Source organism: Nelumbo lutea, chromosome 8 (genome assembly GCF_056320005.1).
Source record: "Nelumbo lutea isolate HS-2025 chromosome 8, American lotus-T2T, whole genome shotgun sequence".
Taxonomy (NCBI): Eukaryota; Viridiplantae; Streptophyta; class Magnoliopsida; order Proteales; family Nelumbonaceae; genus Nelumbo; species Nelumbo lutea.
In genome coordinates this window covers 20,456,255-20,483,888 of record NC_142691.1, presented here as the reverse complement: position 1 = coordinate 20,483,888, position 27,634 = coordinate 20,456,255, and the positions used below count along the sequence as shown (strand labels likewise).

Sequence of the window (27,634 nt, the reverse complement as noted above, 5' to 3'; positions counted from 1 at the left end):
GCAGCCTGTCAATCTGAGATGCTATTTTCTGAAATCACTACTGTGGGGCTCACTGCTGCGAGAACAGAATTAGGGTTTCAACTGTAGGTCTGAAATAAGTGCTCAGCTGCACTCTCCAAGCAGTCCGCACAAGTGGGACTTGTCGTAGGGTCAATATGAAACCCTAAAACTGATCACCTCTAGGAGGGGGGTTCGGCCCAACAGTCAAACCCTAGAAACAAACTTAAAACAGTTCGGCCTCTCCTTCTAGATAGGTCCAACCTATCTCGACTGATTGCAGTCTCTGAAACTAAATAAAAAAATACTTATGGATTTTGGTTTACTGCCTTCCAGGGTTACCTGAACCCTAACCTTCGCTGCTTCTTCCTGATTACCAACTCTCTGCAAGCCGCGGCAAGTAGAAGATCAAGACTGTAATCAGTCTTGAATCCTAATAGGTTTTAGGTTTACAAAACAGAAGAAAAGTGAGAGAAAGGAGAAGGAATAGAAGAGAAACAGGAGAACACAAGGGGTTGAAAGGAGGGACAGATTCTAACAGATCTCCGCCGCCACTCTCTTATTATTTATAGGTTATGTTCAGTACATAATGTAAAGGACAGATCTGCCCTTAGTACTTGCATGATAAGTAAATAAAAAACTGAAATAAATAACTGAATTAACAAACTGACCCAAACTGACACTACTATAACTGAAACAAATAACTACACATGTTGTCCTACGAACACAGTGGGGACCACTGCTGTGGGGCCCACATCAGTGTTCTCTACACTCTAATTCAAGCCTCCTTTCAAACCACACCTTTTATTCCTTGGGTACCTTAGGCCAATCCAATCCTTCTAGTGAAATTCTTCCTTTTAGGGGTCTTGTATAAATACATTTAAAAGGATCCACAGGCCCCAGCTATCTCCGATTGCTGGGTGAGTGTTACATCTTCAACTACCAATTTAGAGATTAAATTTTTATTTCTTCTGCTATTTGCCTAGCATGAAAGAACCTTGTATTCCTGTCACCTTCCTTCACCCATTTGTGTCTAGACTTTATCTCCAACTTACTTCTTCCTTATATAATAGATCTTTTAATTGCTTCCTTAAGGTCCACCTTTCCTCCTTATCCCTTTCCTCAAAAGTCCCTTCATTCTCTTTGCTGTCCAGCTCCTCAATTCCATCTATCACTTCCTGTTTTTTCTCTTCAATCCTACCAAACTGTTGAATGTTACACTCCTTGATCTTAGATTTCAGCTCCTTTAACTTCCAGTGAAATTTCATCCCTTCCCAATTCACACTCGGATCACTCTCAGCCCACCAATCCGTTTTCTTTCCAACAAAACCCGGGTGACACAACCACATGTTTTCAAATCTGAACAGTACTGGACACCAACCACCCACTCCTTCTTTGGCAATGAAAATAGGCCAATGGTCAGAGGTTACCCTAGGAAAGGCTCTAGATACAAGGTTTCCTCAATGATCCTCCCAATCCACAGTAAACAAAAATCTATCTAATATGGAGCAAATAGGGTTTGTTTGAAGGTTAGACCAGGTGAAATTGGTATGCAGCAGAGGCAATTCTTTTAGTTCACCTATTTTTCATTTCCCTAACATCTTCTAGTGTTGTTGGGAAATGTTTAGAGATAATGTCGTTAGTTGTTTCTAAGTAATGATATTAATGAAGATAGAAGGTTAGGTGATAAAGGGTTGTACCTCTTACCCTTGTTGGTAGTTTTATAGGTAACAGTTTACCCCCATCCCATAGTGCAAGGGCCAATTTGCACCTGAGGTGCACACCTTATTAAGCAAGGCACAAAACTACAAAAAAAGCTAAAAAATAAAAAAACCAGAAAATAAAAAAAAAAAGCCAAAAAATTAAAAAAAATGCAAAAAATATTAAACATAATGTTAATAAAAAATATAAACTTAAATCTTAAAATAAGTGTTTTAAAAAACCAATTATCTAAAATTAAAATACATAAGCATAACATGTAAAGCGTATTCAAATGAAAATTTAAAAATAAAAGCAAACATATAAAGCATTTTCAAGCATGTAAAACCCACAATCTCTTTTTATCCTTAATTGCATTGCTTCAAGTAGCTAATGTTATGTAAAACATATTGCAAGGCAAGCCCGAACAAGCCTATGTTAGGGTTTGAAATTCTTATTTCTCACATAAAAGATAATGATTTTATAACTTTCTTTGCCTTTTAAGAAGATATTTTATTGCAATGAATGAATGAACAACATTGGTAAAAAGCACAATTTTAAAAAGGTGCATGCCTGGTTTGAGGCGCAAGGCGCATCAGGTGCACACCTAGGTGCACCAGGTGTGTGCCTTTTGAAAGGGTGTGCCTAGGACCTGGGCGAGGCGCATACCCCAAAGTGGGCCTTGCCTGTGTGCCTAGGCACGTCTTTTAAATCACTGCCCCATACCAATGGTAAAAATGAAAGGAAGAGCAAGATCATTGAGTTGATTAGTTCCTTTAGAAAGATATGCTGAGAAGTACAGGATAGCCCCCATTCACTCTCAGTTCTTGATCTAATTTAATTAACTGTTCTGAACAATGATGCGGTTAATAATCTTTCTTTTTTATCTTTTTTTGCTCCACTCGCTGACCCCATATAATGAGATGCTCTTCTACATGAGCATTTGAAATAGTTTGGAAAGATGCAATATATCAGATGCTAAGTGCATACCTTCGGATGAACTTTGAATTGTGAAGGGAAATCAAAAGAAGTGTAAAGAGAAAATAGCACACAAGATATATGTGGTTTTGCATTTTTTGTGTCTACATCCATGTAAGATTCACTATTCTAAATTCAAAAGTTTACAACCATAGAGAAAAAGCAAGCTCATATAGAGATTTCCTAATTTATATTCAATCTATACCGGAAACATCCCTGTACAATACAAGTTAGAATTCATCAATCTCCACTTGGATTCGTAATAACCTCCCTAAAGATCTTGTAGATGCTTCCTGCTCTTGCATCCCCTTCTAGGAAATATATCCCTGCACTCTCATCTTGGAGTGCATCAACCTTCAGCAATGAGTGAGGTTGATCAAGTCTAAGCTGTGCTTGAACTTCTCTACAATGAATCTTGTTAACATGTTAACTGCATTGTTCTCTATACGAACCTTTTCAAAGATTCTCCCCTATTGCTATTAACTCTCCCTTGCTTTTCTTGTTTCCTTATCCCTTTAATACAAGAGCCTTGTATGTTTGGTTGATAATGGGATGGTGGATGATAATATTCCTTCTTCCACTCCTGGCATAAATGCTAATCTTGCCTCTAGATGAACTCTACATCCTACTTTTTATACATAACCTTATGTCGCTTGGTAAAATAGTGTCATCATTGTCATAGGTTGCATTATTTCTCCAGGTTATTGTCACACTTTAATATTTCCCCAGGTTCCAGCCTCCAAAACTTTGTATTTGTTTAAGTTTCAAAGACGAAGTGCCTTTTACATCCTCAATTTATCAAACTTGCATTGTTAATGATGAATTTCTTCTGTGAGCAAACCTGTTGATTAAATAGTTTTAATTTTGGACATATGCAGATAACAGTCTGAGTATGCAACAATATATTGGAGTTATTCTTGTTACATGGCTCACTATAAATAAAATTTTAGAAAAAGAGCATACGTTTTTATTTCTTGAGGTTGCTTCCATATATTTTAAATGAACTCTGTCCAGAAAAAGACATCAATATAAGATGTTTTGATGCCTTCAGATGGACACGTGATCTCACAAGCACAAACAATACTCGGAGGACTTTCCCTTCAGCGTACTATGTTTGGGGGATTAAATTCAAAGCTGACCAATGTTAGCAGCCGCCTCCCAACGGTATGATAACTTACTTAAAAATGCATAATTGAAGGTATTCTTGCTACCAATTGACATCGTTAGATACATCAATAACAAAAAGTTGGCATCATTAGATACTGAGTAATTGTTTCTACTATTTCATTAAACTCATTTGATATATTTGTGCAGGTAAATAACATTCTCTCAGCAATAAAAAGGAGAAAATCTATGGATACCATCATCCTTTCCCTTGTTGCGTCTGTGTGCACATTTCTCATTCTAATTTACTGGTTGACCAAGTAGGTAGGTAATGTGGTATCTCTGATGGAGTTTTGCTTCCTTATTCTTTATTTATATATTGTAAGTGAGAATACTAGTTTTCCCTTAGTGTTTTTGTTCATTGAAATTTTGATATACTTGTTATATATTTTCTCTAAATGGTGTGTGTGTGTGTGTCTGTGTGAGGAAAGGAAAGCAAGAGAGGTATAAATGAGTCATCATAATCTGTTCATATGGATTGTATGAGGCTATGAAAAGCGGTTGTGAGGGATTAATGCTGTGGCTTAGGTTTAGTTGGTTCTTAGAGATTTAGGAGCTTTTTCAGAGGGTGAGAGGTTTTCCGGGAGGTGAATTAATTCTTGCTGAAGAAACGTCTTTTTTGAGAGAATGGGGTGAAGGTTTTTGCGGTTGTTTTGGGTTGGCTTGGGTCATTATGTTGTGTTGTTGAGGTCTTGTTGGTAGTCTTTCCTGTGTTTCCAAGTAGTTTGGTGGGCCTGAGTATGTTGATCTTTGTTTTGTTAGGCTGTGGTTTTGCAAGGGGCTTTATTCTTTGTATGAGGTGATATCTTGTCATTAGAATTTATATTTTCTCTGTATTTTTCTTTTTTGTTGATTTCTTATTATAAAAAAGGCCAGGTGTGAACCACTGCTACTATTCTCCTATACTTCCTCATAGGATAGTTTTTCATTAACAATCTGTGCATTATGTTCAATCCATATTGACCACATGATCACTAAGGGTATGGATCTCCGTGCAAACTTTCCCTTCTTGTTTAAACCTTTTATATGCTAGACCAATTGCATCTCCTTCACTATTTCAGTAAAGCACCAACTTAGGTTGAAAAGTTGGTTGGAATGGTCAATGTTTTAAAACGCGGAGGCGTGACGCGAGGTGTTCCACTACCTAGAGGCGTGACGCGTAAGCCTCCCGAACACAAGGAGGTGTAAGCCTCCTTAAGAGGAGGGGGGTTAGGAGGAGGATGAAGAGGAAGGGGGGATCTCATTTTTGCTTTATTTTTAATAATTTTTTTTATATTAAGAAGAATAAAGATGCATAGCCTCCTTAAGAATAATGCATAACATTATTCTTTCCCCTTATCTTTTCTTCCCTTCCCTTCCCTTTTCTATTCTTTCCTTTTGTCTTTTTTTCTTCTCTTTCTTTTCCTTTCTTTTCTTTTCCTTTCCTTTCCTTTTTTTTTTCTTTTTTCTTTTTTTATTCTGTCTTTTTACATAAAATGTGCATGAGGCGCATGAGGTGTATGCCTCTAGCACACCTCATGAAAAAAGCGCATGAGGCGTACGCCTCAGAGGTGTGAACGCCTTTGGCATACGCCTCAGGGCGTTTTGGGAGCGCCTCGCCTGGAGGCGCGCCTCCAAGCGTATGCCTCCCATGCCTTTTAAAACATTGGGAATGGTCTCAAATTTTTGTTTTAAAGGGGGTAGTAGATAGGAGGTGGTTTGGGGATTTGATCAAATAGATACATAATGCAGCTAGTTGAAGGTAGATTTGTATCAACTTGTGTATTTTTTTATAGTAAAAATAAAATAAATTTTCATTAGAAAAGAAAAATATTACATCCTATCTAGGTGTTAAGGCAACACCCACATGACAGCTAATCTATTAGAAACATCTCAATTACAAATCCAAACTAACTATCCAAATTACACATTTGAATCCCCAGCACTTCCCCAAGGTCCTCTTTGGTTAGTTGTCTAAATTTTGGTAATACTACTATACTAGGGCCCAATTTGCAAAAATTCCACTCTCACCCCTTATTCATTTAGCTGATACACATTTGAAAGCCACTACCTCCACTCCCCTTCTGCCATTTGGAAGCAAATTGAAATTGAAAAAACTCCCTTCTTCTCCTTAGTCTTTGTAAGAACACTTGGATCCCAGATGATAAACAATCCTCCCAATGGACCCACTTGCCCACTCCCTATTATTGGACCCCCAAATTTCATTCTTCATTCACAGATCAAACGACTCCAGCTTCGTCTCTTGTGTCACATCACTACATCTGGACTGTGTTTTCTTAGAACATTCCTTACAACCATTCTTCTTCTTTCATCTGTCAAGCCCTCAACATTCCATGAGAGTAACTCCATCTTCAAATTCATACTCCAATAACCACTCCCTCTATGTTTCAGCTTTCTCTCTCTATTTTTCATCAATTATTCCTTCTTCCCTCCCCTTTCCCTCTTCCCACATCTCACTCCCTTCTCCAATGAATTTCTTTTTCTTATTGTTACAAAACAGATCTGTACTAGTTTTAGCCCTAGATTAGCAGAGAATAATAGTAAGAGAGAGAGAGAGAGAGAGAGAGAGAGAGAGAGAGAGAGAGAAGAGAAGAGAAGAGAAGAGAAGGAGAGAAGATTTGGTTCGAACTAGAGAAGGAAGATCTATCTCTCTAGTCGGCCATATGTTATTTATAGGTTTCTAATTAAAAGAACAAAGACAGTTATGCCCCTACTTAAGTATGGGGCACAACACTTAAACCAAAACATAATAGACATTACACTTTACTCTTAACATAAAACAAAATGACCAAACTACCGTTTTACAACCCTCAAGCTAGCGACTATATGTCATATAGTCCCAGCTTGTTACATATATAATCCACTCTTCCCCGACTCAAATGTATAATGAACAAGTCTGTGTATTGACTTCCCATGTTTACATATGTATTGCTTATCTCTCCACTGTAGATTGGTTTTCATAATATAGCTTCATAGGAGTATTAATCGAATACCCCATCTCTTGTAAGTTCTTTAACCATATTAATTCACATGTAATGTGTACCTTGGCCCTATATTCAACTTCAACATTGCTTCTTGCCACCACTATCTGTTTCTTACTCTTCCATGTCACCAAATTGCCCCCAAGAAAGGTACAATACCTTGTAGTAGACTTTTTGTTAGGTATTGAACCGGGCAATTGGCCCAATCAACATATATGTATCCCTCTATCTCAAGATTTCCTCCACTCTTATATAACAAGGCACGACCTGGAGCTCTCTTCAAGTATTGTACAATCCTTAAGATTGCATCCCAATGTGGAACTCGAGGATTCTGCATAAACTAATTCACCACACCAACTACAAATGATATATCTGGCCAAGTAATGGTTAGGTAATTCAACTTACCCACCAAGCTCCTGTACCTTTTAGGATCTTCTAACTTTTCACCTGCATCACAACTTAACTTGACATTTAGTTCCATGGGTGTTTCAGCTGGTTTGGCACCTAACAATCCTATCTCCTCTAACAAATCAAGAACATACTCCCTTTGGTACGGATTAATACCATGCTTAGACCTTGCTACCTCTATCCCCAAGAAATATTTTAATTTACCAAGATCCTTTGCCTGGAAGTGATCATGCAGAAAGATCTTCAGCCTGTCAATCCCCAACTTGTTACTGTCAATAATAACAATATCATCTACATATACCACCAACAAAATCTTTCCAGTATTCGAATTGTAACTAAATAATGAATGGTCAACTTGACATTGTCTCATGCCAAATTCTTTCACCACTTCACTAAATCTACCAAGCCATGCATAGGGGAACTATTTAAGTCCATAATGGCCTTCTTGAGTTTGCACACCTTGCCATCCACCCCTTGAGCAACAAACTGGGGTGGTTTCTTCATATAAACCTCCTCAAGGTCACTGTTAACAGTTGTTATTTTTCCTATGTATAGTACCACAGGGGTACTATTGTACTTTTACACTTTTTTATTTTAGTTGTTGTCGCCCTAGTATATATATTAAAAGTTGGCGCCGCCAATAGTATCTTTTGCTCTCAGTTCTCTCTTCTTCTCTCTCTCTTTTCTCTATTCTTCCATTCTTCTCTCCTGCATAACATGGTATCAAAGCGGGACTATCAGATCTGAAAGGAGAAGTCGAGTGAACAATTTTTTTTTCTTCTTCGCACCAGCTTTCCAGATTTGCCACCCTCATCTGTTGTTCGGCTGATTGAAGATCTCACACACTGAAGTAATTTTTCTCTCTCTCTCTCTCTCCTTGTTTTTTGGTCGTGTGCCAGGGCAGAACCTGTACTAGGTCTGCCAATTGGATGTGAGGTGATTAACACCTCTTTCTTTCCTTTTTTGTGGGGTCAACTGGTCCCTGTGAAACTGTAGGTCGTGAGGACCTTTTGTGTGCTGCAACAACAGCTTTTATGGTGAACTGAAGGTCAGAAAGTGACCAGTACTTGCTGTAACAGCAGTCTTGTTGATGCGTAGGTCAAGAGATGACCTGTATGCACTGTGGCAACACTTGTGTTGAGCATGTAAGTCAAGGGATGACCTGTTAGTGCTGTAACAACACCTATGTTTTTAAAAAGGAGGTGTTTCTGAAGGAAAAGTAAAAAAAAAATTCCGTACCCCCTCAGTGTTGAATTTCTTTAAGGCTGTGTACCCCATTTAAGAGTTGTTTTTGAATCTAAAAGCATGAGTGGTGAAGATTCTGCTGCATCCGGTGTTTCCTCAATGCCAAATGGAATGAGTGGGGGTGTGGACCTATCCTTTCCCATGCTGTTATTCCTCTTGATGGTTTAAATTATTTAGAGTGGTCAAGAGGGATCAAGCTGTACATCATTGCAAGGGTAAAGATAGGTTATATTAATGGGAGAATCAAAGAACCACATTCTGGGAGTGTTGAATATGACAGATGGAACTAGGAAAACAACATGGTCATGTCTTGGCTCTTAGTTTCTATGCAACCTCAAATAAGAAGGAATTTCATGTGGGCTGAAATGGCAAATGAGATCTGGGAACAAGCAAAATCAACCTATTCGGAACTACGTCACTATGCAAAAATCTACCATCTACAGCAGAAACGTCTACTTGTAAACAGGGGGAGAGGTGTCTATCTGTGTACTACTCAGACTTGACCTCTGTCTAGAAGGAGTTAGATCATTATTAGAGTGTGGACTAGAAGTGTGATGAAGATGCAAAACTGTACAAAAAACTTGTCTCCCAACAGAGAGTGTTTGCTTTCTTACATGGGTTGAACCCTACATATGAATCTATCAGAGTCCAGATCCTAGATAGCAAGGATCTTCCATTAGTTCAGGAAGTTTATGCTCTTGTACAATCAGAAGAAAATAGAAGGAATTTGATGAACAATTCTTGAAGGCATGCAGTTGTGTTGGCAGCGAAAGGGAGTGTTACTACCGGTGGGGGAAATACTTCTAAGGGGGATCTTCAGAAAAAGATGGATGACAAGGACAAATTGTGGTGTACTCATTGCCAGAAACCCCAACACACATGAGACACATGCTGGGATCTTCATGGGAAGCCGAAATGGGCTCAAGATCTGAATAAGAAGCAAGGTTCAGATATGAATAAAAAGTCGGGACAGAAAGGTACAAGAAAACACACTATGGCAAACATGGCTACACAGAAGAATCATACTGTGACTCAGACACATTCATCTGGATCTGACCCAAGGAAGGATGTTATAAATTCCTTCCGTGACCATTTAGAGCTCTATGATAGAACAATTCGTCAGATAGATGCTCCTCCCTCAACTTCATTTGCATCTACATCAGGTAGCTCTGCCACAACTTTCCATGTTGCTTTTCATACCCCTGACACTCCCTGGATCATTGATTCTAGAGCGTCAAAACACATGACTGGTACGCCCTCTTACTTTCAAACCTATCACCTTCTTTCTGGAAGAGACAAGGTGAGACTAGCTGATGGATCATACACTACCATAGCTGGTCAATGACCCATTTTTCTCCCTCTCGGCCTTACCCTCTCTGATGTTTTACATGTTCCGAAATTTTCCATTAATTTGTTCTCTGTTAGTAGTATTACTAATTCCTTAAACTGCTCAATGACCTTTTCCCCTTCTCACTGTGTGATCCAAGATTTGGCCTCGGGGAGGACGATTGGTAGAGGATGTATGGTTGATGGACTTTACATGCTGGAGAATAAGGCTGGTCTTCAAGTCACGGAGTCTAAGAGTCAGTCCTATAAGAGTCAAGTTTATTTATGGCATTGTCGTCTTGGTCATTTATCTTTTGAGTCTTCGAAAGTGGTGTTTCTAGAATTGTTTAAGTCGATGTCCGTTTCAGATTTCTCTTGTCAAACTTGTCAATTGAGTAAGTAGTGTTGAACTCATTTTCTTTCAAAAAATAATAAATCTGAATTTCCTTCTCATATTGTTCATTTTGATGTGTGGGGCCCTGTTACTTTACCATCTGAGAGTGGCTACAAGTATTTTATTACCATTATCGATGACTATTCTAGATATACATGGGTATATGCCATGCGGACTAGGGATGAAGTACCAAAAATTATCCAAAATTTTCAATGGATGGTCTTCACCCAATTTCAAACTGAAATCCAAATTTTTCAGTCAGATAATGCCAAAGAGTATTTTCATAGTGATCTCGCGGAATTTTTTGCTTCACGTGGTTCACTTCACCGTAGCTCTTGTGCCCGAACACCACAACAAAATGGTGTTGCTAAAAGAAAGAACCGACACCTCCTTGAAGTGGCTCGGGGTTTACTAGTCCATATGAATGTCCCAAAACGCTTTTGGCTTGAGGTTGTCCTTTGTGCTACCTACCTCATCAACCGTATGCCCTCTCGTTGGTTAGAGTGCAAAGCCCCACATCAACTTCTCTTTCCTAAGGGCCCCCTTCTTTCCATTCCCCCTTGTGTGTTTGGTTGTCGCTGCTTTGTCCAAAATCTATCACCCATTCGTGGAAAATTGGATTCTCGTGCTATTCCTTACATATATTCCTGGGGTATTCCTTCACTCAGAAGGGATACCGTTGTTTTGATCCTATTTCTCAGAAATTCTATGTTTCTATGGATGTCTATTTCTTTGAGAGTGAGCCTTTTTTCTCTGTTTCTCCTCAGGGGGAGAGTAGGAATGAGGAGAAACTGGTTCAGCTCCCTCCTCTTCCTGATCCTCCTTCTTTTTGTGTCTTCTTCCGTCGTCACAAAGGCCAACCAAATTCAAGAGCTGTGGAGAATCTAGAAGTTGTACCTCCAATGCCATTAAACTCTCTGGCGGCAGATCATACTCACTCAGGTATCTTGGTTCCCATTGATACCCCATTGCAATTGATACCTCTGTTGCTAATGACCTTCACCTTTCTATTGCTCACAGGAAAGGTGTTAGATCGTGCACCACTAAACACCCCATTTCCCACTTTGTTTCCTATGAAAACATTTCACCCTCTTTTCGAGCCTTTCTCACATCCATTGATAGTGTCCCTATCCCTAAGAATATGGCAGAAGCTCTTTCAGTACCTGAATGGACAGATGCTATGAAGGAAGAAATTAATGCCCTTCATAAAAATGGTACATGGGAACTTGTAGATCTTCCCAAGGGAAAGGACCCAGTTGGATGTAAATGGGTATTCACAGTCAAACATAGGGTTGATGGCACGATAGAGAGGTATAAAGCTCGTTTAGTGGCAAAGGGGTTTACACAAGTGTACGGAGTTGATTTTTTTGATGAATGATAATAAATTTATTAATTAAAAAGCAGATTTGGAGTGAGTTCATACAACATCCCAGGGAGAGGCGCGAGCTACAGCCCCTCCTTGAATCTTACAAGTAAACTAGGAAAGAAAAGCAAGAATCACAATTGAGCCCAAAACAATTCTTCCCTATTTACCTCTTGCTTAGCTAACACATCCGACAAAGTATTTGCTGATCTCCCCACCCACTGTACAGTGACCAACATATTCCTTGTCAACTAACTAAATTTCTTCATTTCATTCTTGTAACGCCACATAGCCTCTTCAGGATTTTTCAACCAACCCACCACCACTTTGGAATCCCCCTCGATTGTTAGGTGTTGTACCCCCAGCTGGTTTGCAAATTGCCCCCCTTGTACAATAGCTAAAAGTTCTGCCCTGATGGTGTCCCCAATTCCCAAGGGACCTGAGTAGAGCAACACAATCTCTCCCTTCTCATTTCTCAAAGCTCCCCCCATTCCGGATAATCCTGGATTACCCATGCTACTTCCATCAAAGTTCAACTTCAGTGTACGGAATTGATTATGCAGAGACTTTTGCACCCGTTGCCAAGATGAACTTCATTAGAGTTCTGTTCTCTCTTGCTTATAATCTTGACTGGGATCTACATCAGCTTGATATCAAGAATGCATTCTTGAATACCACCTTGAAGAGAAAGTTTACATGATACAACCCCCTGGTTTTCAGGCTCAAGGCAATGAACAAAAGGTGTGCAGGTTGAAGAAGTCTTTATACGGACTGAAACAATCACCAAGAGCTTGGTTCAGCAGACTCCATGCAGCGGTTTAGTAGAAAGGATACAAGCAATGTCAATCTGATCGCACATTGTTTGTGAAAAGAGGAGAAGGAAAAATTGCTGCTTTGATAGTATATGTCGATGATATAATTATCATTGGCGATTGGAAGGATGAAATCTAAAAGTTGAAGAGTTTTCTTTCCACAGTCTAAAGTAAAGGATCTAGGTTCTCTAAGATACTTCCTAGGAATTGAAGTTGCCCGCTCAAAAAGGGGTATCTTCATTTCTCAAAGAAGTATGTCCTAGATTTACTCCAGGATACAGGAAAAATGGGAGTGAAGCCAGTCAGTTCCCTTATTGATCCTAACCATAAATTAGGTGACAACCAAGGTGAACCTATCAAGGATGTGAAACAGTTTCAGAGACTTGTAGGGAGATTGTTATATCTTTCTATGACCCGCCCAGACATTGCTTATGCAGTTGGTGTCCTTAGCCAGTTCATGCATGCCCCTATGACCACTCATCTTGAAGTAGCAGAAAGAATTCTCCGATATCTTAAATGGTTTCCAAGTGTTGGCTTGTTGTTTGAAAGGCACAAACATTTGAAAGTTGAAGTGTATACTGATGCAAATTAGGCAGGATCCCTAAATGACAGAAAGTCAACTAGTGGCTACTGTACCTTCATAGGAGGAAATCTAGTTACCTGGAGAAGCAAAAAACAAAGTGTGGTAGCTAGATCCAGTGTTGAAGCTGAATATCGAGCAATGGCTCATGGAGTGGCTGAAATTATGTGGATAAAGAATCTGTTGAGTGAGTTGGGTTTTCCAGTGGACAGACCTATGACCTATACTGTGATAACAGAGCAGTCATAAACATTGCTGCTAACCCTGTGCTACATGATAGAACTAAACACATCAAAGTTGACAAGCATTTTATCAAAGAGAAGGTTATCACATGGGGAAGTGTGTACTCCCTATGCCAGCTCTGAGGATCAACTTGCAAACATCTTTACAAAAGGACTACACCATTCACGACATCATGATTTATGTGACAAGTTGGGCATGACTGACATCTATGTCCCAACTTGAGGGGGAGTGTTAACAACTGTTATTTTAGTACTGTAGGGGTACTATTGTACTTTTATGCTTTTTTTATTTTAGTTGTTGTCGCCCTAGTATATATATTAAAATGTTGGCGCCACCAGTAGTATCTTTTGCTCTCAGTTCTCTCTTCTCTCTTCTCTCTTTTTTTTCTCTCTTCTTCCATTCTTCTCTCCTGCATAACAGTCACCATGTAAAAAAGCATTCTTGATGTCAAGCTGAAATAAAGGCCAATCATACATACTAGCTAGGGAGTTCAAAATACAGAATGAGCAAATCTTAGCAACAAGAGAAAATTTGTGTCATCAATGACATATAACTGTGAATGTCCTTTTGCAACGGAATGAACCTTCAACTGCTCTACTCTACCATCTGGTAAATACTTGACACTGTATACCCACTTACAACCTACAACATGCTTACTAAGAGTAAGAGTGGTGAAAGCTCACGTATGATTATGAGCTAAAGCAGAGAGTTCTTCTTTCATTGCTTGGCGCCACCCTAGAGAGGTAAGGGATTCCTGGACATTCTTAGGAATAATAACAAAAGATAGTAGAGAAACAAACTATTGATGGTAGGCAGAAAGGTGAGATGCAAAAACATAATTGGAAATGGGATGAAGAGTGCAATTACGTTTATCTTTCCACAAAGTGATGGGAAGGTCAAGGTCAGAGAGAGGGGGTGGAACTGGTGCCAAAACAATTGTTGGATTTGTCTACGTTTACCCTTCGAAGCATATACACTTTCCTGATAGGTGGTTGTTTAGTAGGAAGTTGCACCAAAGACAATGGTTGAGACACAATTAGAATAAGAGTGGGGTCCTCAAACGTTACTGAAAGTGAAGGTGGAGGAGGAGAGACATCTGATCCAGAGTAGAATGGAACAAACTCAAAGAACACAACATCGAAACAAACAAAAGAGTGTTGGGAACTGGGATTATAACAGTTATACACTTTTTGGGTTCTAGAATAGCCAAGAAAAATACACTTAGTAGATTGTGCATCTAATTTGTCCATTCCAAGCACAAGATACGAACAAAACACACATCCAAAAATCCTTGGAATGAGAGGGAAAGGAGACAAGGTAGGAAACAAGACAGAGAAGGGGGAATGACCTTCAAGGATAGACATGGGCATCCGATTAATGAGGAAATAAGATGTAAGTACAGCATTACTCCAAAAATGTTTGGGTACATTCATGATTAGTTTCTAAGAGGTGGCGGTTCTTTTTTTTAGCTACCCCATTTTTCCGAGGCGTGTAAGCACATGAGGTTTGATGAATAATACCATCTTGTTCTAAATATTGCTGAAAAGGTGTATAAAAATATTCTCGACCATTATCAGCATGAAACTTTTGGAAAATAGAAAACAATTCATTCCTTTCTTTCATAAGATAAAGCCATGTCATCATTGAATAATCGTCAACAAAAATTACAAAGTATTTGTAACCATTGTATGACTCTATTTTATTGGGACTCCAAATGTCTGAATGGGCTAAAGAAAAAGGATTCCACACATGACTATCAACCCTAGATCTAAAGGGAACACGATGAAATAGAGTCATACAATGGTTACAAATAACGTAACAAGTAACTAAAATGCCTTAAGAGACGGATGACCAAGCCTACAATGCCACTGGAGAGGAGAAAGAGACAACTAACTATTTTCTGACGAACCACTACCATCAAGGTAATACAATCCACTAGCTTCATGCCCTCCACCAATCTTCATCCCTGTCTTGAGTTCCTGAGAAAGGTGATGGAGCAATTAAAAGACTTGGTTAATTTACTAATAGACATAAGATTAAAAGGAAATTTGGGAACATACAAAACTAAGGACAAGGGTAAGGAATTTAGGTTAACATTACCAACACCACTGATAAAAGGTGTGGAGTCATTAGCAAGAGTAACTGTGTGTGATGTAAGGATTGGGAAAGAGAAGAAAGCACACCAGGAATCCCAGTCATATGATCAGAAGCTCTAGAATCAATAATCCAATGGGAAGGTTTGGATGCCAAACAATTCTACCTAAATGGGCAACGGTAGCTGTATTCTGTTGTGATGTAGCCTAAAGAAACTGCTCATACTCATCACATGGGACACTCATCGTCTCTTTCTCGAAAATATCTGTAGATGTAGGTGGATGATCAACTTGTTGAATCTCATCTCTCTTACCACCACCACTAGCCATTGCATGATTGGCCTAGGTGGAGGGTGGCCCATGTAAATCATAGAAAAAATTGATAGTATGTCCCTCGATTTCATAGTGCATACACCTCCTTACACTCATTACCACATCCTCTACCATGTGCTCCCCTTGAATCTCGACCTTCAATACGTCTACCACCATGACGGAATATGGGACCATTACTACCACCACAACCTGGATGACTTCCACATGCTCCATCTCTAGCAACACGACCTCCACCTCTAGTTATTGCAAAAGCAGACCTATCACACACATTAGGATGCTCTAGAGCTCCAACAGAAATCCTCTGGAGACGAGCAAACATTTCCTCTAGAGAGGGAAGGGCAGATCCACCTAGTAGTTGTGCTCTTACCAGTTCATATTCAGCTTTCAATCCAACTAGAAATCTGGTTACATCAAGCTATGCTCTTTATTGTTGCTGAGTTTTGACATCAGATGTAAGGGGATGATAAACAATAATTCATTCCGAAGATTCCTCATGCTAGCATAATACTCCTCAGGACTTTGATTACCTTGTTGCAGATTCAAATACTCCCAGTAAAGCTGATATATTCTGGTAGTATTATCTTGTTCAAAGTAAAGCTTCTTTTTATGGCCCCAAATCTCCTTTATCTAAAAACATAAAATTCACACTGATCTTAGGTTCCATACTATTCCACAACCATGTTATAATCTGTGCATCTTCTTGTTCCTACTCATTGTAGCTCTGAGAATCAGCTAAGGGTTTTTCTTCTTTCACATGCTTTACCTTCTTCTTAGCTCTAAGAAAGACACACAGATTTTGCCCAAGGTACATAATTCTCACCATTCAATTTAATAGAGGTCATCTACGCATTAAGGTAATCAGGGGGAATCATAACACTAGATTTATGTTCACTGCTGTTTCTCATTGTTGCCATAAAGAAAACTCCACTCACTAGTACTCCACATCACTTCACTTGCCAGCCACCACATTGCACATATGTTTTCAGTCCTAACTGTCACTGCAGTTCTGTTGCTTCAGCACCATAAAAGACACCTGAATACACCAAAAACACATATCACTAGGTCTGCAACTGATCACTACTTCACACTATATCACCCATATAACCTACTTATTTAAACTTCACAAATCAGTCCTGCACTAATCTGTTTACCACACCACCCGAAACAGCCCTCTTTGATCCATCGATTAGAGGGTTTCTACAAACCACATGAAACAAGCACTACACAACCAACTGGAGGCATGAAAAACTTCCAAAAAGGAAAAGTGATAACTCCTTTTCAGCCTTTCTGTGAAACTCCAAGGGATCGATGAGATCTCTACAGAGATCTAGGGCAAAGGGTGAACCAAAAAAAATTGGGTTGAATTGAACTGTTTATAGTGGCCTTGATACCATGTCACAGAACAGATCTGTACTGGTTTCAACCCTAGATTAGCAGAGAATAATAGTAGAAGAGAGAGAGAGAGAGAGAAGAACTGGTTCAAACTTGAGAAGGAAGATCTATCTTTCTAGTCGGCCAGATGTTATTTATAGATTTATAATTAAAAGAACTAAGTTATGCCCCCTACTTGAGTATGGGACTCAACACTTCAACCAAAACATAACAGACATTACACCCCACTATTAACATAAAACAAAAGGACCAAACTACCCCTCTACAACCGACTAAGACTTATGTTCTTCTCTTCTACTTTTCTCAAATTGTTCAATTGCCTTACTCACTACCCCTTCACCTCCCAGAAAGAAGACCCAGAGACTTCCAACCTCCAATTGTCTATCCACCAATCGATCAGTACTCACACTTTCCTTCTCAGTGTTATCTTCCTCAATATCCTTTTTAGTTTTGGCCCCCACTCTCTCCTCTTCTCCCTTACTTGTAACTCCTCCGCTCTCCCTTGGTCCTCTATTTCTCTCCTTTCAACCCCATCCCCTAAGACTCCTTGCCCCTTCGTCCTACTCTATTTGTTGTATACCCTATTGTTGATCCACCCATATTTTTCCCTCTTAAAATTGCTTCCCCCTTTGTCCATTCCTTCAAAACCATCTCCCCTAGTATCCCTTTCCCTCACAGTAATTTCCAATCCTGAAGGATAAGAAGGAGAAAAAGGAGAGGATGTGGAAGAGAAATAGCTTGAACCTACCTCATTGTTCAGATAAGTTATGATTTCCAAAGTTTTCACTCCAGACGACACTTCATTTGAGGATGTGGAAGAGAAATAGCTCCAACCTACCTCATTGTTAAAATAAGTTATGATTTCCAAAGTTTTCACTCCAGACGACGCTTCATTTATCCCCCTTCCCCTATTTACGTTATCACCAACATCACCTTCACCTTCCTCTTGAAATCTCTTACCTTCCTCAACTATGGTATTAATCTATTGAACCATAGTTGTCAAGGCGACTAGGTGCCTTTCAAAGAGCGCCTTGCCCAAATGCCAGGAAAAAATGTTAGGTACATGCTTAGGGGACTGAAACATATATATAATATATAATTTTTATTAAATAAAATAAATATAAAATACATAATATTTTATTGGTTGGTTTTAGTTTTTATAATAGAATCTGTTGCATGTTATCACTTTTTTGTTGTAAGGAAAGTGAAAACAAACTTAATCTTTGAGGGTCAGTTTGACAAAAGAATCGAACCAAGGAAGAGGAGGGAACAACAGCCCTCCATCGTTCCCACACAGTCTTCTAAGTCATAGTGAATTAATCGTTCCCACACAATCTTCTTCTTCTTCTTCTTTTCCTTCTCTGTTTGCTTTCTTTTTGTTGGTGTAAAACAGTGCTTACACCCCATTTTCTCCTTTTCCTTTTTGTATCTTTTCCCCAAGATTTTTGAAACAGGGGCAGAAGAGAGGTGGAAGGGGGGCATTTTTTTCTCATGGTTTCAGCTTTTCCCCAAGCTTTTTTCTTGCATGGTTTCAGATTTTTTTTTCTCATTATTGGTGTCTGAAACAGGAGCGGAAGAGGGGTTCTGCCCCTTCTTTTCTTCATATTCTTCTTTTATTTTAGTATTTTATTCACCATTTTTTCTGGGTCTAGAATAGGGGCTCTGCCCCCTTCTTGTGTTCTTAAATTTCTTGCATTTTTTCAGCTGTTTTTCTTCACCATTGGTGTATGAAACAGGGGTACCACCCCTTCTTTTCGTCTTCATATTTCTTCTTTTATTTTAATATTTTTCACCAACTTTTCTGGGTCTAGAACAGGGGCTCCGTCCCCTACTTTTATTCTTCATTTTCTTCTTCTATTTTAGTATTTGTTCCCTATGTTTTGTTGGTCTAAAATAGGGGCTCCACCCCTTCAGTTCTTTTAAGTCCCAACTTCTAACTTGCAAGTTGTAAGGGATAAACTGTGGGTAAAGATAGTGGCTGGCATTCATGGGTTAGAGGACAATGGCTAGGATCCTGGAATCATGGCAAGGACTACAAGTACTTCTCCTTGGAAAGCCATCCTTAACTTTCTTCTAGTCTTCTCCCAATGGACCAGGTATGACTTGAATTCAGGTAACCTTATAAAATTCTGGGAACAAACTTGGGTAGGGGATTCTCCTTTGGTGAACTAGTTCCCCTCCTTGTATAATGAGTCCATTTCATCATTTCTAGTCCCCTCAGATGCTACCTCTAGTTTTGGGTGGAATTTGAGTTTGAGAAGGGTTGGTAGGGATATAGATTTAGGAAGCACTATGTTCCTTTTGGCAATCCTAGAAAATGTGTTTTTGAACTCTCTAAAGGAAGACTGTAGAATTTGGACCCCTTCCCCCTCAGATTCTGTCTCTTGTACCTCATTTTTTAAAACTTCAACTTGGCAACCTTTTCCCCTTGGGATGTCTTTCCCTGTTAAAGAGATATGGTGCAAACCTATTTCTCCTAGGGTTGGGAATTTTTGCTGGGAAACCTTGGAAAAAATCAACACTAGTGATCTACTTCAAAAAAAAGACCCAAGACTTGTTTATCCCTACATAGGTGTATTCTTTGCAAAGCTGATGGGGAGACTGGGTACCACCTGTTAATGTCTTGCCATTATGTAAAAGCTGTTTGGGAATGGGATTTATCCCTTTTTGGGTGTATTTGGAACACCCCCCCCCCAACTGAATGTACAGAGTTTGTTTTCTCCATCCTTTTTCAGCTGGCCAGTGAAAAGAGGATCATATGGAGGTGTATTAGGGCTGCTGTATGTTGATCCTCGTAGGAAGAAAGATACTCGAGGACATTTTTAGAAGGGGAGAGGAGTGCGGAGAATTTAGTAGAACTGGTAAGGGTAGCGGATTGGTTGAAATCCCTGGACCTATTCACAAACTTTACTTTGGATGATCTGTTGAGAAGCTGGAAAGAAATAGCAAATTCTGCCTAGGTTAAAAGGTTCACAAATCCTTCTTGAATCCCCCTTCCTGTTGGTTATATAAAGTTGAATTTTGATGGTAGTAGCATTGGGAATCCAGGGAAATAAGGTATTGGGGGAATTTTCAGAAATGAGGAAGGAAATGCTTTAGCCCTTTTGTCTAGCCCAATTGTAGAGGGTGACTCTCTCTTCGGGCTGAGGTTAAGGGATTCAAAGAGCAAGAGACCTGAATATTAGGAGGCTGATTATTGAAGGTGATTCGGAGGTGGTGGTAAGTTGGTTAAAGGAAGATAAGCCTGGAATGTGGAAATACAAAAATAAGAGGAAAAAGTTCAACTGGTTGGCGAAGGATATTGTGATAAAGTACAGTTGGGTGAAAAGAACTGCAAATTCCTCTACTGACGGGCTAGCTAAGCAAGGGGTGAATAGGGGTTCTTTGTTTTGGGCTTATTTCTAACTTTGTTTTTTTTTTTTTTTGTCTTCTCTTCTTGTGGGGGAGTTAAGACAGTTTAGCTCCCTCTGCTTGTACGTAATCCTTTCTTAATTGAATTGAATGAAGCTTTTTGTTATTGATAAAAAAAGGGTTATTTGGGCTTGAAACTCCCCAGTGTAACTAGCTAGCTCCATTACAACTACTAGAAGGGTTTCTCTTGGATCCTCTCAAGGTTGGTTGGATTCCAACCCATGATCCTTTGTCAGTTGATAACATTGTTTCAATTGATGAAACCAATAAAGGATTGAATGTAAAATTACGTTTATGAACCTTAGAAACAAGAGCTTTTAAAATAAGTAGGACTAGAATAGAATATATGATACGTAAATTTAATAATGATAATAGGAGTGCAAATCAGGGTCCTCTTAGGCATGGTTCAAAGTATCAATATGTCTCTGTGTATCGGCAGAGGTGTATTGATACTTAGAAACACACAGAAACATATTTTTTTAAGTTTTTTTTTTTTCAAAATTTAGTTTTTTGGGAGTTAAAAACATGTTTTTTTATTAAAAAAGAGTAGGGTTGTGAAACACCTGTAAACAGGTGTATCAGGACCCAAAAGATTCAATATGATACACCCGATGCAGGGCATATCGTATCAAAATTTTGAACCTTGCTCTTAGGATTGGAGACCCAGAGATAACTCAATGTGACCCTTTCTGGGTACCTTGGTTGGTTCGAGAATTCATAACAGGGGAGAGATTGAGAAGGATGTTGCAAATAGAATAAGAGCAAGATGAGCAAAATAGAGGGGTGCATCTGAAATCTTATGTAATAGGTGAATACCGCTTAGATTAAAAGGAGATTTCTATAAAACAGTTGTAACACCAGCTATGTTGTATGAAGCAGAGAGCTGGGAAATGTGTGTGACAGGAATGTGTATGCTAAGATGGATGAGTGGAAAAACTAGAGCAAACAGGGTTAGAAATGAAGTCATTTGAAGGAACCTAGGAATAGGTCCAATACATGATAAAATGAGAGAGAGATTAAGATGGCTTGGTCACTTGCATAAAAGACCTTTAACAGCACCCATAAAAGGAAGTGATTTGTTGCAAGTTGAAGGGGCTAGGAGTAGAGGTAGACCAGAAAGGACATGAATTTAAGTAGTAAGAAATGATTTAAGTGCTAATAATTTAACAATGGATATGACATTGCTAATAATTTAACAATGGAAAGTTATGCTGGACTTCCATGCCTATGACAATTCTGTGGGCTGTTTGGTCAGAAAGGAACAATAGGAATTTTGAAAAAAAAAAATCTTCTACTGAAGCAGAGGTCACTAACTTGGCAATAGAGGTGTTGAAAAGTTGGATATCTATACATTTTGAGTTTCAAGATAGTATTTCTGATTATACTCTTTTGAGGATGGCCTTCTTTTGAGGCCCTTCAATTTTTACAGTTTCTCAATGTACACAGGACCTTTTATTAATACAATCATTACTTTACCTTTTCTCAAAAAAAAAAAAAAAATGGATATGACATTAGACAGAATGGAATAGTGAAATACAATTTATGCAACCGACGCCATATTGTTGTGATAAGGCTTGGATGATGATGATGATGATCCTTTGGATTCCTTCTCTTGTGATTTATTTTTTAGAGCAAATCTTCTTCTCCCCATCCTGAAGACCTTTTTGGTAAAAGAGGTTTGGACTCTGGAGTAATTCTATCCTTTCCAAAATAGGTGTTTTTTGTTGAAATGTTTTCCATGAAAAATTAATACACTTGATATGCTTTATCTTATAAAAAATGCTTCCCAAATTGTATTCCTTTCTTAATATCACTTACAACTCTCCTATAGATTTGTTGCATGTATTTGGGAATGGTTCTTCACTTTGTTTAGGTGCAAGTGGATTCATCCATTTTGCACATTTAGCATCTTTTCATATAAACATTTGCATGGCACAAGAAAATGGGAAGAATTTTGTCAAGATGTACAAGAGTAGTACTCAATTGGACAATTTTTTAAGAAAGGAATAGAAGAATCTCTAATGAGCTGGAGACAAGCAAAAAGGCAATCATAGAATGCATAACAAGTAGGAGTGGCAACGGGTAGGGTACCCGTGCAAATTGCCCTACCCATTCTCTAACCCGCCTATGTTCCCTTGACCCCAAAACTTCTTCTAAAAAAAGTTTATTAATTCTTAAAGCGTGATTTGAACCCAGGTCAATTAATGATGGGCCGAAACTCTTAACACTATTTTAAGCCACTAAGCTATCTCACCTTTTGTGACATTAAATGAAATAAAATAATTTTTATTAACTTTTTGTTCATCCAAACAAACAATACATATTTATGGTTAGCAATAACCACTAAAATAAATAATATTTAAAATTAGCATTTTATAAATAAATAGAATAAATAATCTATCAAATCCAAATTTACATTAAAAGATGATTTTAATCCCAAGGATTTATACAAATAAAATATTAATAATAGAATAATTATCTTAGTACTTAAAATTTATAAATTTGTGCATGACATATATCTTACAATTTTTATATATTTTTATAATTACTAGTTAATATTTTAATTTATATTAAATAACAATATATTTATCATTTACAAAAAACAAAAAAAACTGTGTACAAAATATTCAAGAATATAATATTAAATTGAATCTACCAAATCCACTAATTTACATTTATATGAAAAAAAAATGATTTTTAGTTTCGAAAAAAATAATAGATGTTCAAATTTTAATAATGACATAATTATTCCAGTAATTAAAAATTAATAATTTGCATATGATATATATCTTAGAAAATTTAACAGATTTGATATATTTTGAGTAAAAATTATATATTTTTATAGATTTTTAAATGATAATTTAACTTATATTTGAGAATTTAATATTTAGTTGGCCTTTTTGTTAATATTAAAAGGTAAAAATAATAAAATAGAAAATAATTGATATAATAATTAGAATAAATATGATAGGTTCAAATCTTTTGTGTCTTGGACTCTTAATTAATGTATTGTTTGATATCCATATTCATATCCAATTTCATTATTGAGTACAAAAAAAATGTTCTTCAAAGTTCATTATCAACCATAATTACATAAAATCCTCCATACAAAAGAGCAAAACAATATGGTATAAGTCAAAATAAATAAATAAATAAAACTAAGTGACATAAGAGAATGGATAAACAAATAAGTTTTTAATTTCAAAGAACCAAAAATCCAAAAAAAACCCAAAAGTTACCTGTTAATAGGTCTTGGACTCTTGTTCATAACTGTTAAACCTTATGGGTAAATGGGTAAACAAATAAACATGAAGGTTGAAGGATTGGAGCTTCACTTAGAAAAAAAAATCCTCTTAATATATTATATATTATAAATTATTTTATACTATGTATTATACCATACCACATATATATATATATATATATATATATTAGCCAGGTTTATAATCGGGGTATCAAGAATGGGTACCCATGTCAAATAAAACTGGGTATCAGGTACCGGATACCCTAAAGTCAAAACCCAAACCCTGTAGGGTTTTAATATAAAATCCCAACCCTATAGGGTTTTGATAAACGGGTCCTATTAGGGTCGGGACGGGTCGGATACCCGAAAATTCCCACGAAATTTCCATCCCTAATAACAATTAGGATGGCTTGCTAGGCTAAGTCATTGGAGGACTTCTCATCTTTCTCAACAGATGACATGATTAGAAGTGGATGGAAGTTGTGGCTACATCTTCAAAAAGGCAGTGACTTGTAAGAATTGAGTGCCACCAGAAAAGGGCTTTATTGAGCTCAGCTTTGATGGTAGTAGCAAGGGAAATCTAGGGCCTTCAGGAGTGGAAGGAGTTTTCAGAAATGATGAAGGTTACATTGTTGAAATGTTCTAGGGCTTGACTATAGTAAGGCATTCTTAAAGGGCAAAGATTTTGGTAATTTTATAGAGTATTGCAGGCAAGAGACTTTAACATAAATAGGTTGATCATTGAAGGAGACTCAAAGGTGGTGATTAGTTGGTTTTTGAGTGATAAAACAGCTTTGTGGTCCTCATCATCATCGAAGCCTTATCCCATCCAGTGTTTTAAAGGGCAAGGAAGGCATATGCCTAGAGGTGTCCTCAAAATGCCCCGAGGTGCATCTGAAAGTGTTCATGCTTTTGAGGAGTACACCTCAGGTGTATGACGCATACCAGAGGCATTTGCTTCATGCACACCTCAGGCATACCAAAGGTGTACAGCTCATGCATGCTGCCTTTTCCTTTTCCTCTTCCTCTTCCTCCCCCCCATCCCGTCCTCGTGACTCCAGGTAGTTTAATGCCTTATGCCTTGCCTCCACATTTTAAAACATTGATCTCAACAACTATATGGGATCAGCTTTACATGCCCCCATGTTTTTCCATTCTGATCTGTTTAATGTCATGTCTGTTAAATTGTGGCAGCCCAAAGATTCTAATCCACATTGACCTTGCTTCTGTTTGGTTTTCCCCTTATTTATTTCACATACATGTCATATTGGCACTCCAATTTAGTTGCAGCTGGGTACCTTCTGCTGCCCAAGGCACCTTATTCATCACCTCTATGGATTTTTTAGGAGATTGGTTACCAAACTTTCTGGTCCCATTTGTTTACCCTCTCTTCATTGGAGACTTCTCCTTAAAAATGACCAACCAGGCACCTATGGAAGAAAACTATTCTTGCTGCAACTCCTTTTGATTCTGTCTCCATGAAGAAACCATCACAGCCCCCCATGATTGGGTTGCAAATCAATGGGATTTCTTTTGGCATGAGAAAGTCATCTAACAACCTCTCCATTTAAACCTTGCCCTTTTAGTAACCTTTTTGATCAACTAGGTTAGCTTGAACATGCTTTGTTGCAGCGGGTAACATGGCATTGTTCGTGGGCTAGTGGTTATCTTCAGGACTTTGTAGGAATGGCAATGGGGCAGGGAAGGGGCAGGGATCCACTCCCCAACCCCATCCCTGCGAAAATCCCCAACCCCATGGAGATCTGGGATTCCCACTCCCTGCAATTTTTTATGAACACAAATATATATAAGCAGGGATCCCCACAGAGTGGGGACAATGGAGATGGAAATTTCTGCATCCCTGTACCTGCGGAGGGAAAGTCATCCCCATCCCCATCTCATCTGGGGCGGTCTCCACTCTCCACGATGATCGGGGAAATGGGGAAATTTTCCATCCCTAGGACTCTGCAATTGAAATTGTATCCTCATTGTCCTGACTATATGGTTTTCTTGACCCATTGAAATCCCTTGAATGACAGTTGATTACAATTACTGGGGTTGAACTTGTGGGTGATCTCCCGCATCACCCGCAGTGATGACCTACTAGGAGATGTAATCTTGGATGTGGGATGCCATTCCCCAATTTCACAAAGTCATTTAAGGTAAAAGATGAGGACTTAAGTAGGGGATCTAGAGCTCTGAGAAGGCCCTGAGAGGCTTCTTTATATGGTCATCATGGCCTCTTATATCCGACTGTTTAAGGAAGAAGCCAGAGGGCTCTGATCATAGGCCAGTTGTGAGTGAGGAAGCAATCCAAGCCTAAAACAAATGTTTGGCTACTCTTCAAGGACTTCTGGATATTCAATTCAACAGAGTAGTTACAGTGATCACGGGTCAAGACAACTATATCATATGTTCTTCCTTTCTATCCCATTGGCCATGTAACTCAAAAAACTGTAAGATCAATATGGATAACATGTATCGTATACATGCAAGGCCTATGTGACAAGGGCATATACCTATCAGTAAATTTGAAATCGACTTCTGAAACATATGGTCAGGATCCCTGAATATTTAGGTAACCTTCAAACTCGATTTTTTTCACTGTTGGATAACTAGCATCACTGAAATATTGGTGAATGGATTCCCATATTAGTTTTAACATTTATTGCTTGGACGATAGAATAAAAAACTAGCCAACTCAACTCACCTTTAATCCCAACTGTTCGAGTTTGGCTACGCAAATCCTGTCTTGCCGTTCTGTTCTAACAGGAGTTGTTTTCTATGATAGCTTAAAAAAGGAGCCATGTTTTCTGTCAAACTGTAAATCCTTCAATCATCTATTGCCACTTCAGAGCTCAGATTTAACTTCTTTAAACCTAACACTTTTCAGAATCATACAGTAACATCACTATAAACATTTGACGTTATTAATTTGATTCAATTAGTAATATGCAACATACCGGTGACCCTGAAAATTGACACATATCGTCTGATACGCACAGATATGGTTGCAATATTTTGAACCTTGATTTCTCCTTTGTGCTCTGTGCACTATTTCTTTCTGGGCAACCATCGTTTGAAAAGGCGTGGTATATTAATGAGGATGCCTTGGGTTTCCGTAGGAATTTTTCAAGTGTAGAACCACAACTCGTTGAATGTTTCATTGTGATGCTAGAGAAACCCTCTTGGTGCCTTGGAAATGTTTAGGAGACATCAGCTTCTGCTGCAAGCCTGGCATTGGGGAGATCCAACTCAGAAGTGATTCAAATTGCTGGGGTAGGCCATGAAGAAATTGTACATGTGAATATGCAATGGACCCGACAAAGTAATATTCCAGTCAGGATCTGCCACATTTCACTGGTGACATCGCTTTTTCTCCAATCAACAAATTGTAGCTGACCAGAGCAGACTTTCACATGGAGGGGACTGGCACGTGCTAGAGTCATGACACAAGTCTGGGACAGCTTCCATTCGCTGATTTTAGAAGCAACGATATTAACAGCAGATACTTATTACCGGGCCCGCCCCCTCCCAAAAAAAAAAAAAAAAAGGAAAAAGGAAAAATTGTGGCCTTACAATTAACCAAGTCACAGGAAGTAACTTCCAACTTTTCGCCATCCGAAAGAAATAAATGGATTTGATCCCCTTTTTCTTTTCTTCTCTTAATAAATAAAGATAAGAGAGAGCTTTCTGGGCTGCATTTCCATCATGGATTGATCCCTTGAACCTTGCATCGATATTTCAGTTATAACCGATGATGGATAGTACTGTGTTCCCAAATACCTATAAGCCTAAGCTGCTGGTACTATTTCCCCCATCATATGGTCTCTTCTGGAATTTTCTCTTTGGAATTGGAACTCCTAACAAACCTCCCTGCCCACTTCATTCTCGCTTCCAGCTAGCTCATGCAGTTTTTGTTGTTCAAGTGAATATATACATGGCATTGACACGACAATCTCAACACAAATT

At 38.4% G+C, this 27,634-nt stretch overlaps 1 protein-coding gene across 1 annotated transcript in view; it reads left to right on the top strand.

The window, feature by feature from the left end:
• LOC148843226 (Golgi SNAP receptor complex member 1-1-like) overlaps window positions 1-27,369 on the top strand; it is a 40,361-nt gene extending 12,992 nt beyond the window's left edge. Inside the window, exons 5-7 of the mRNA XM_088959382.1 lie at window positions 3,707-3,837; window positions 3,988-4,101; window positions 26,788-27,369. Coding sequence (XP_088815508.1) covers window positions 3,707-3,837; window positions 3,988-4,101 — 245 coding nt within the window. The 3' untranslated portion in view covers window positions 26,788-27,369. The remainder of the gene's footprint in view (window positions 1-3,706; window positions 3,838-3,987; window positions 4,102-26,787) is intronic.
• The last annotated feature ends 265 nt before the right edge of the window (window positions 27,370-27,634 follow it).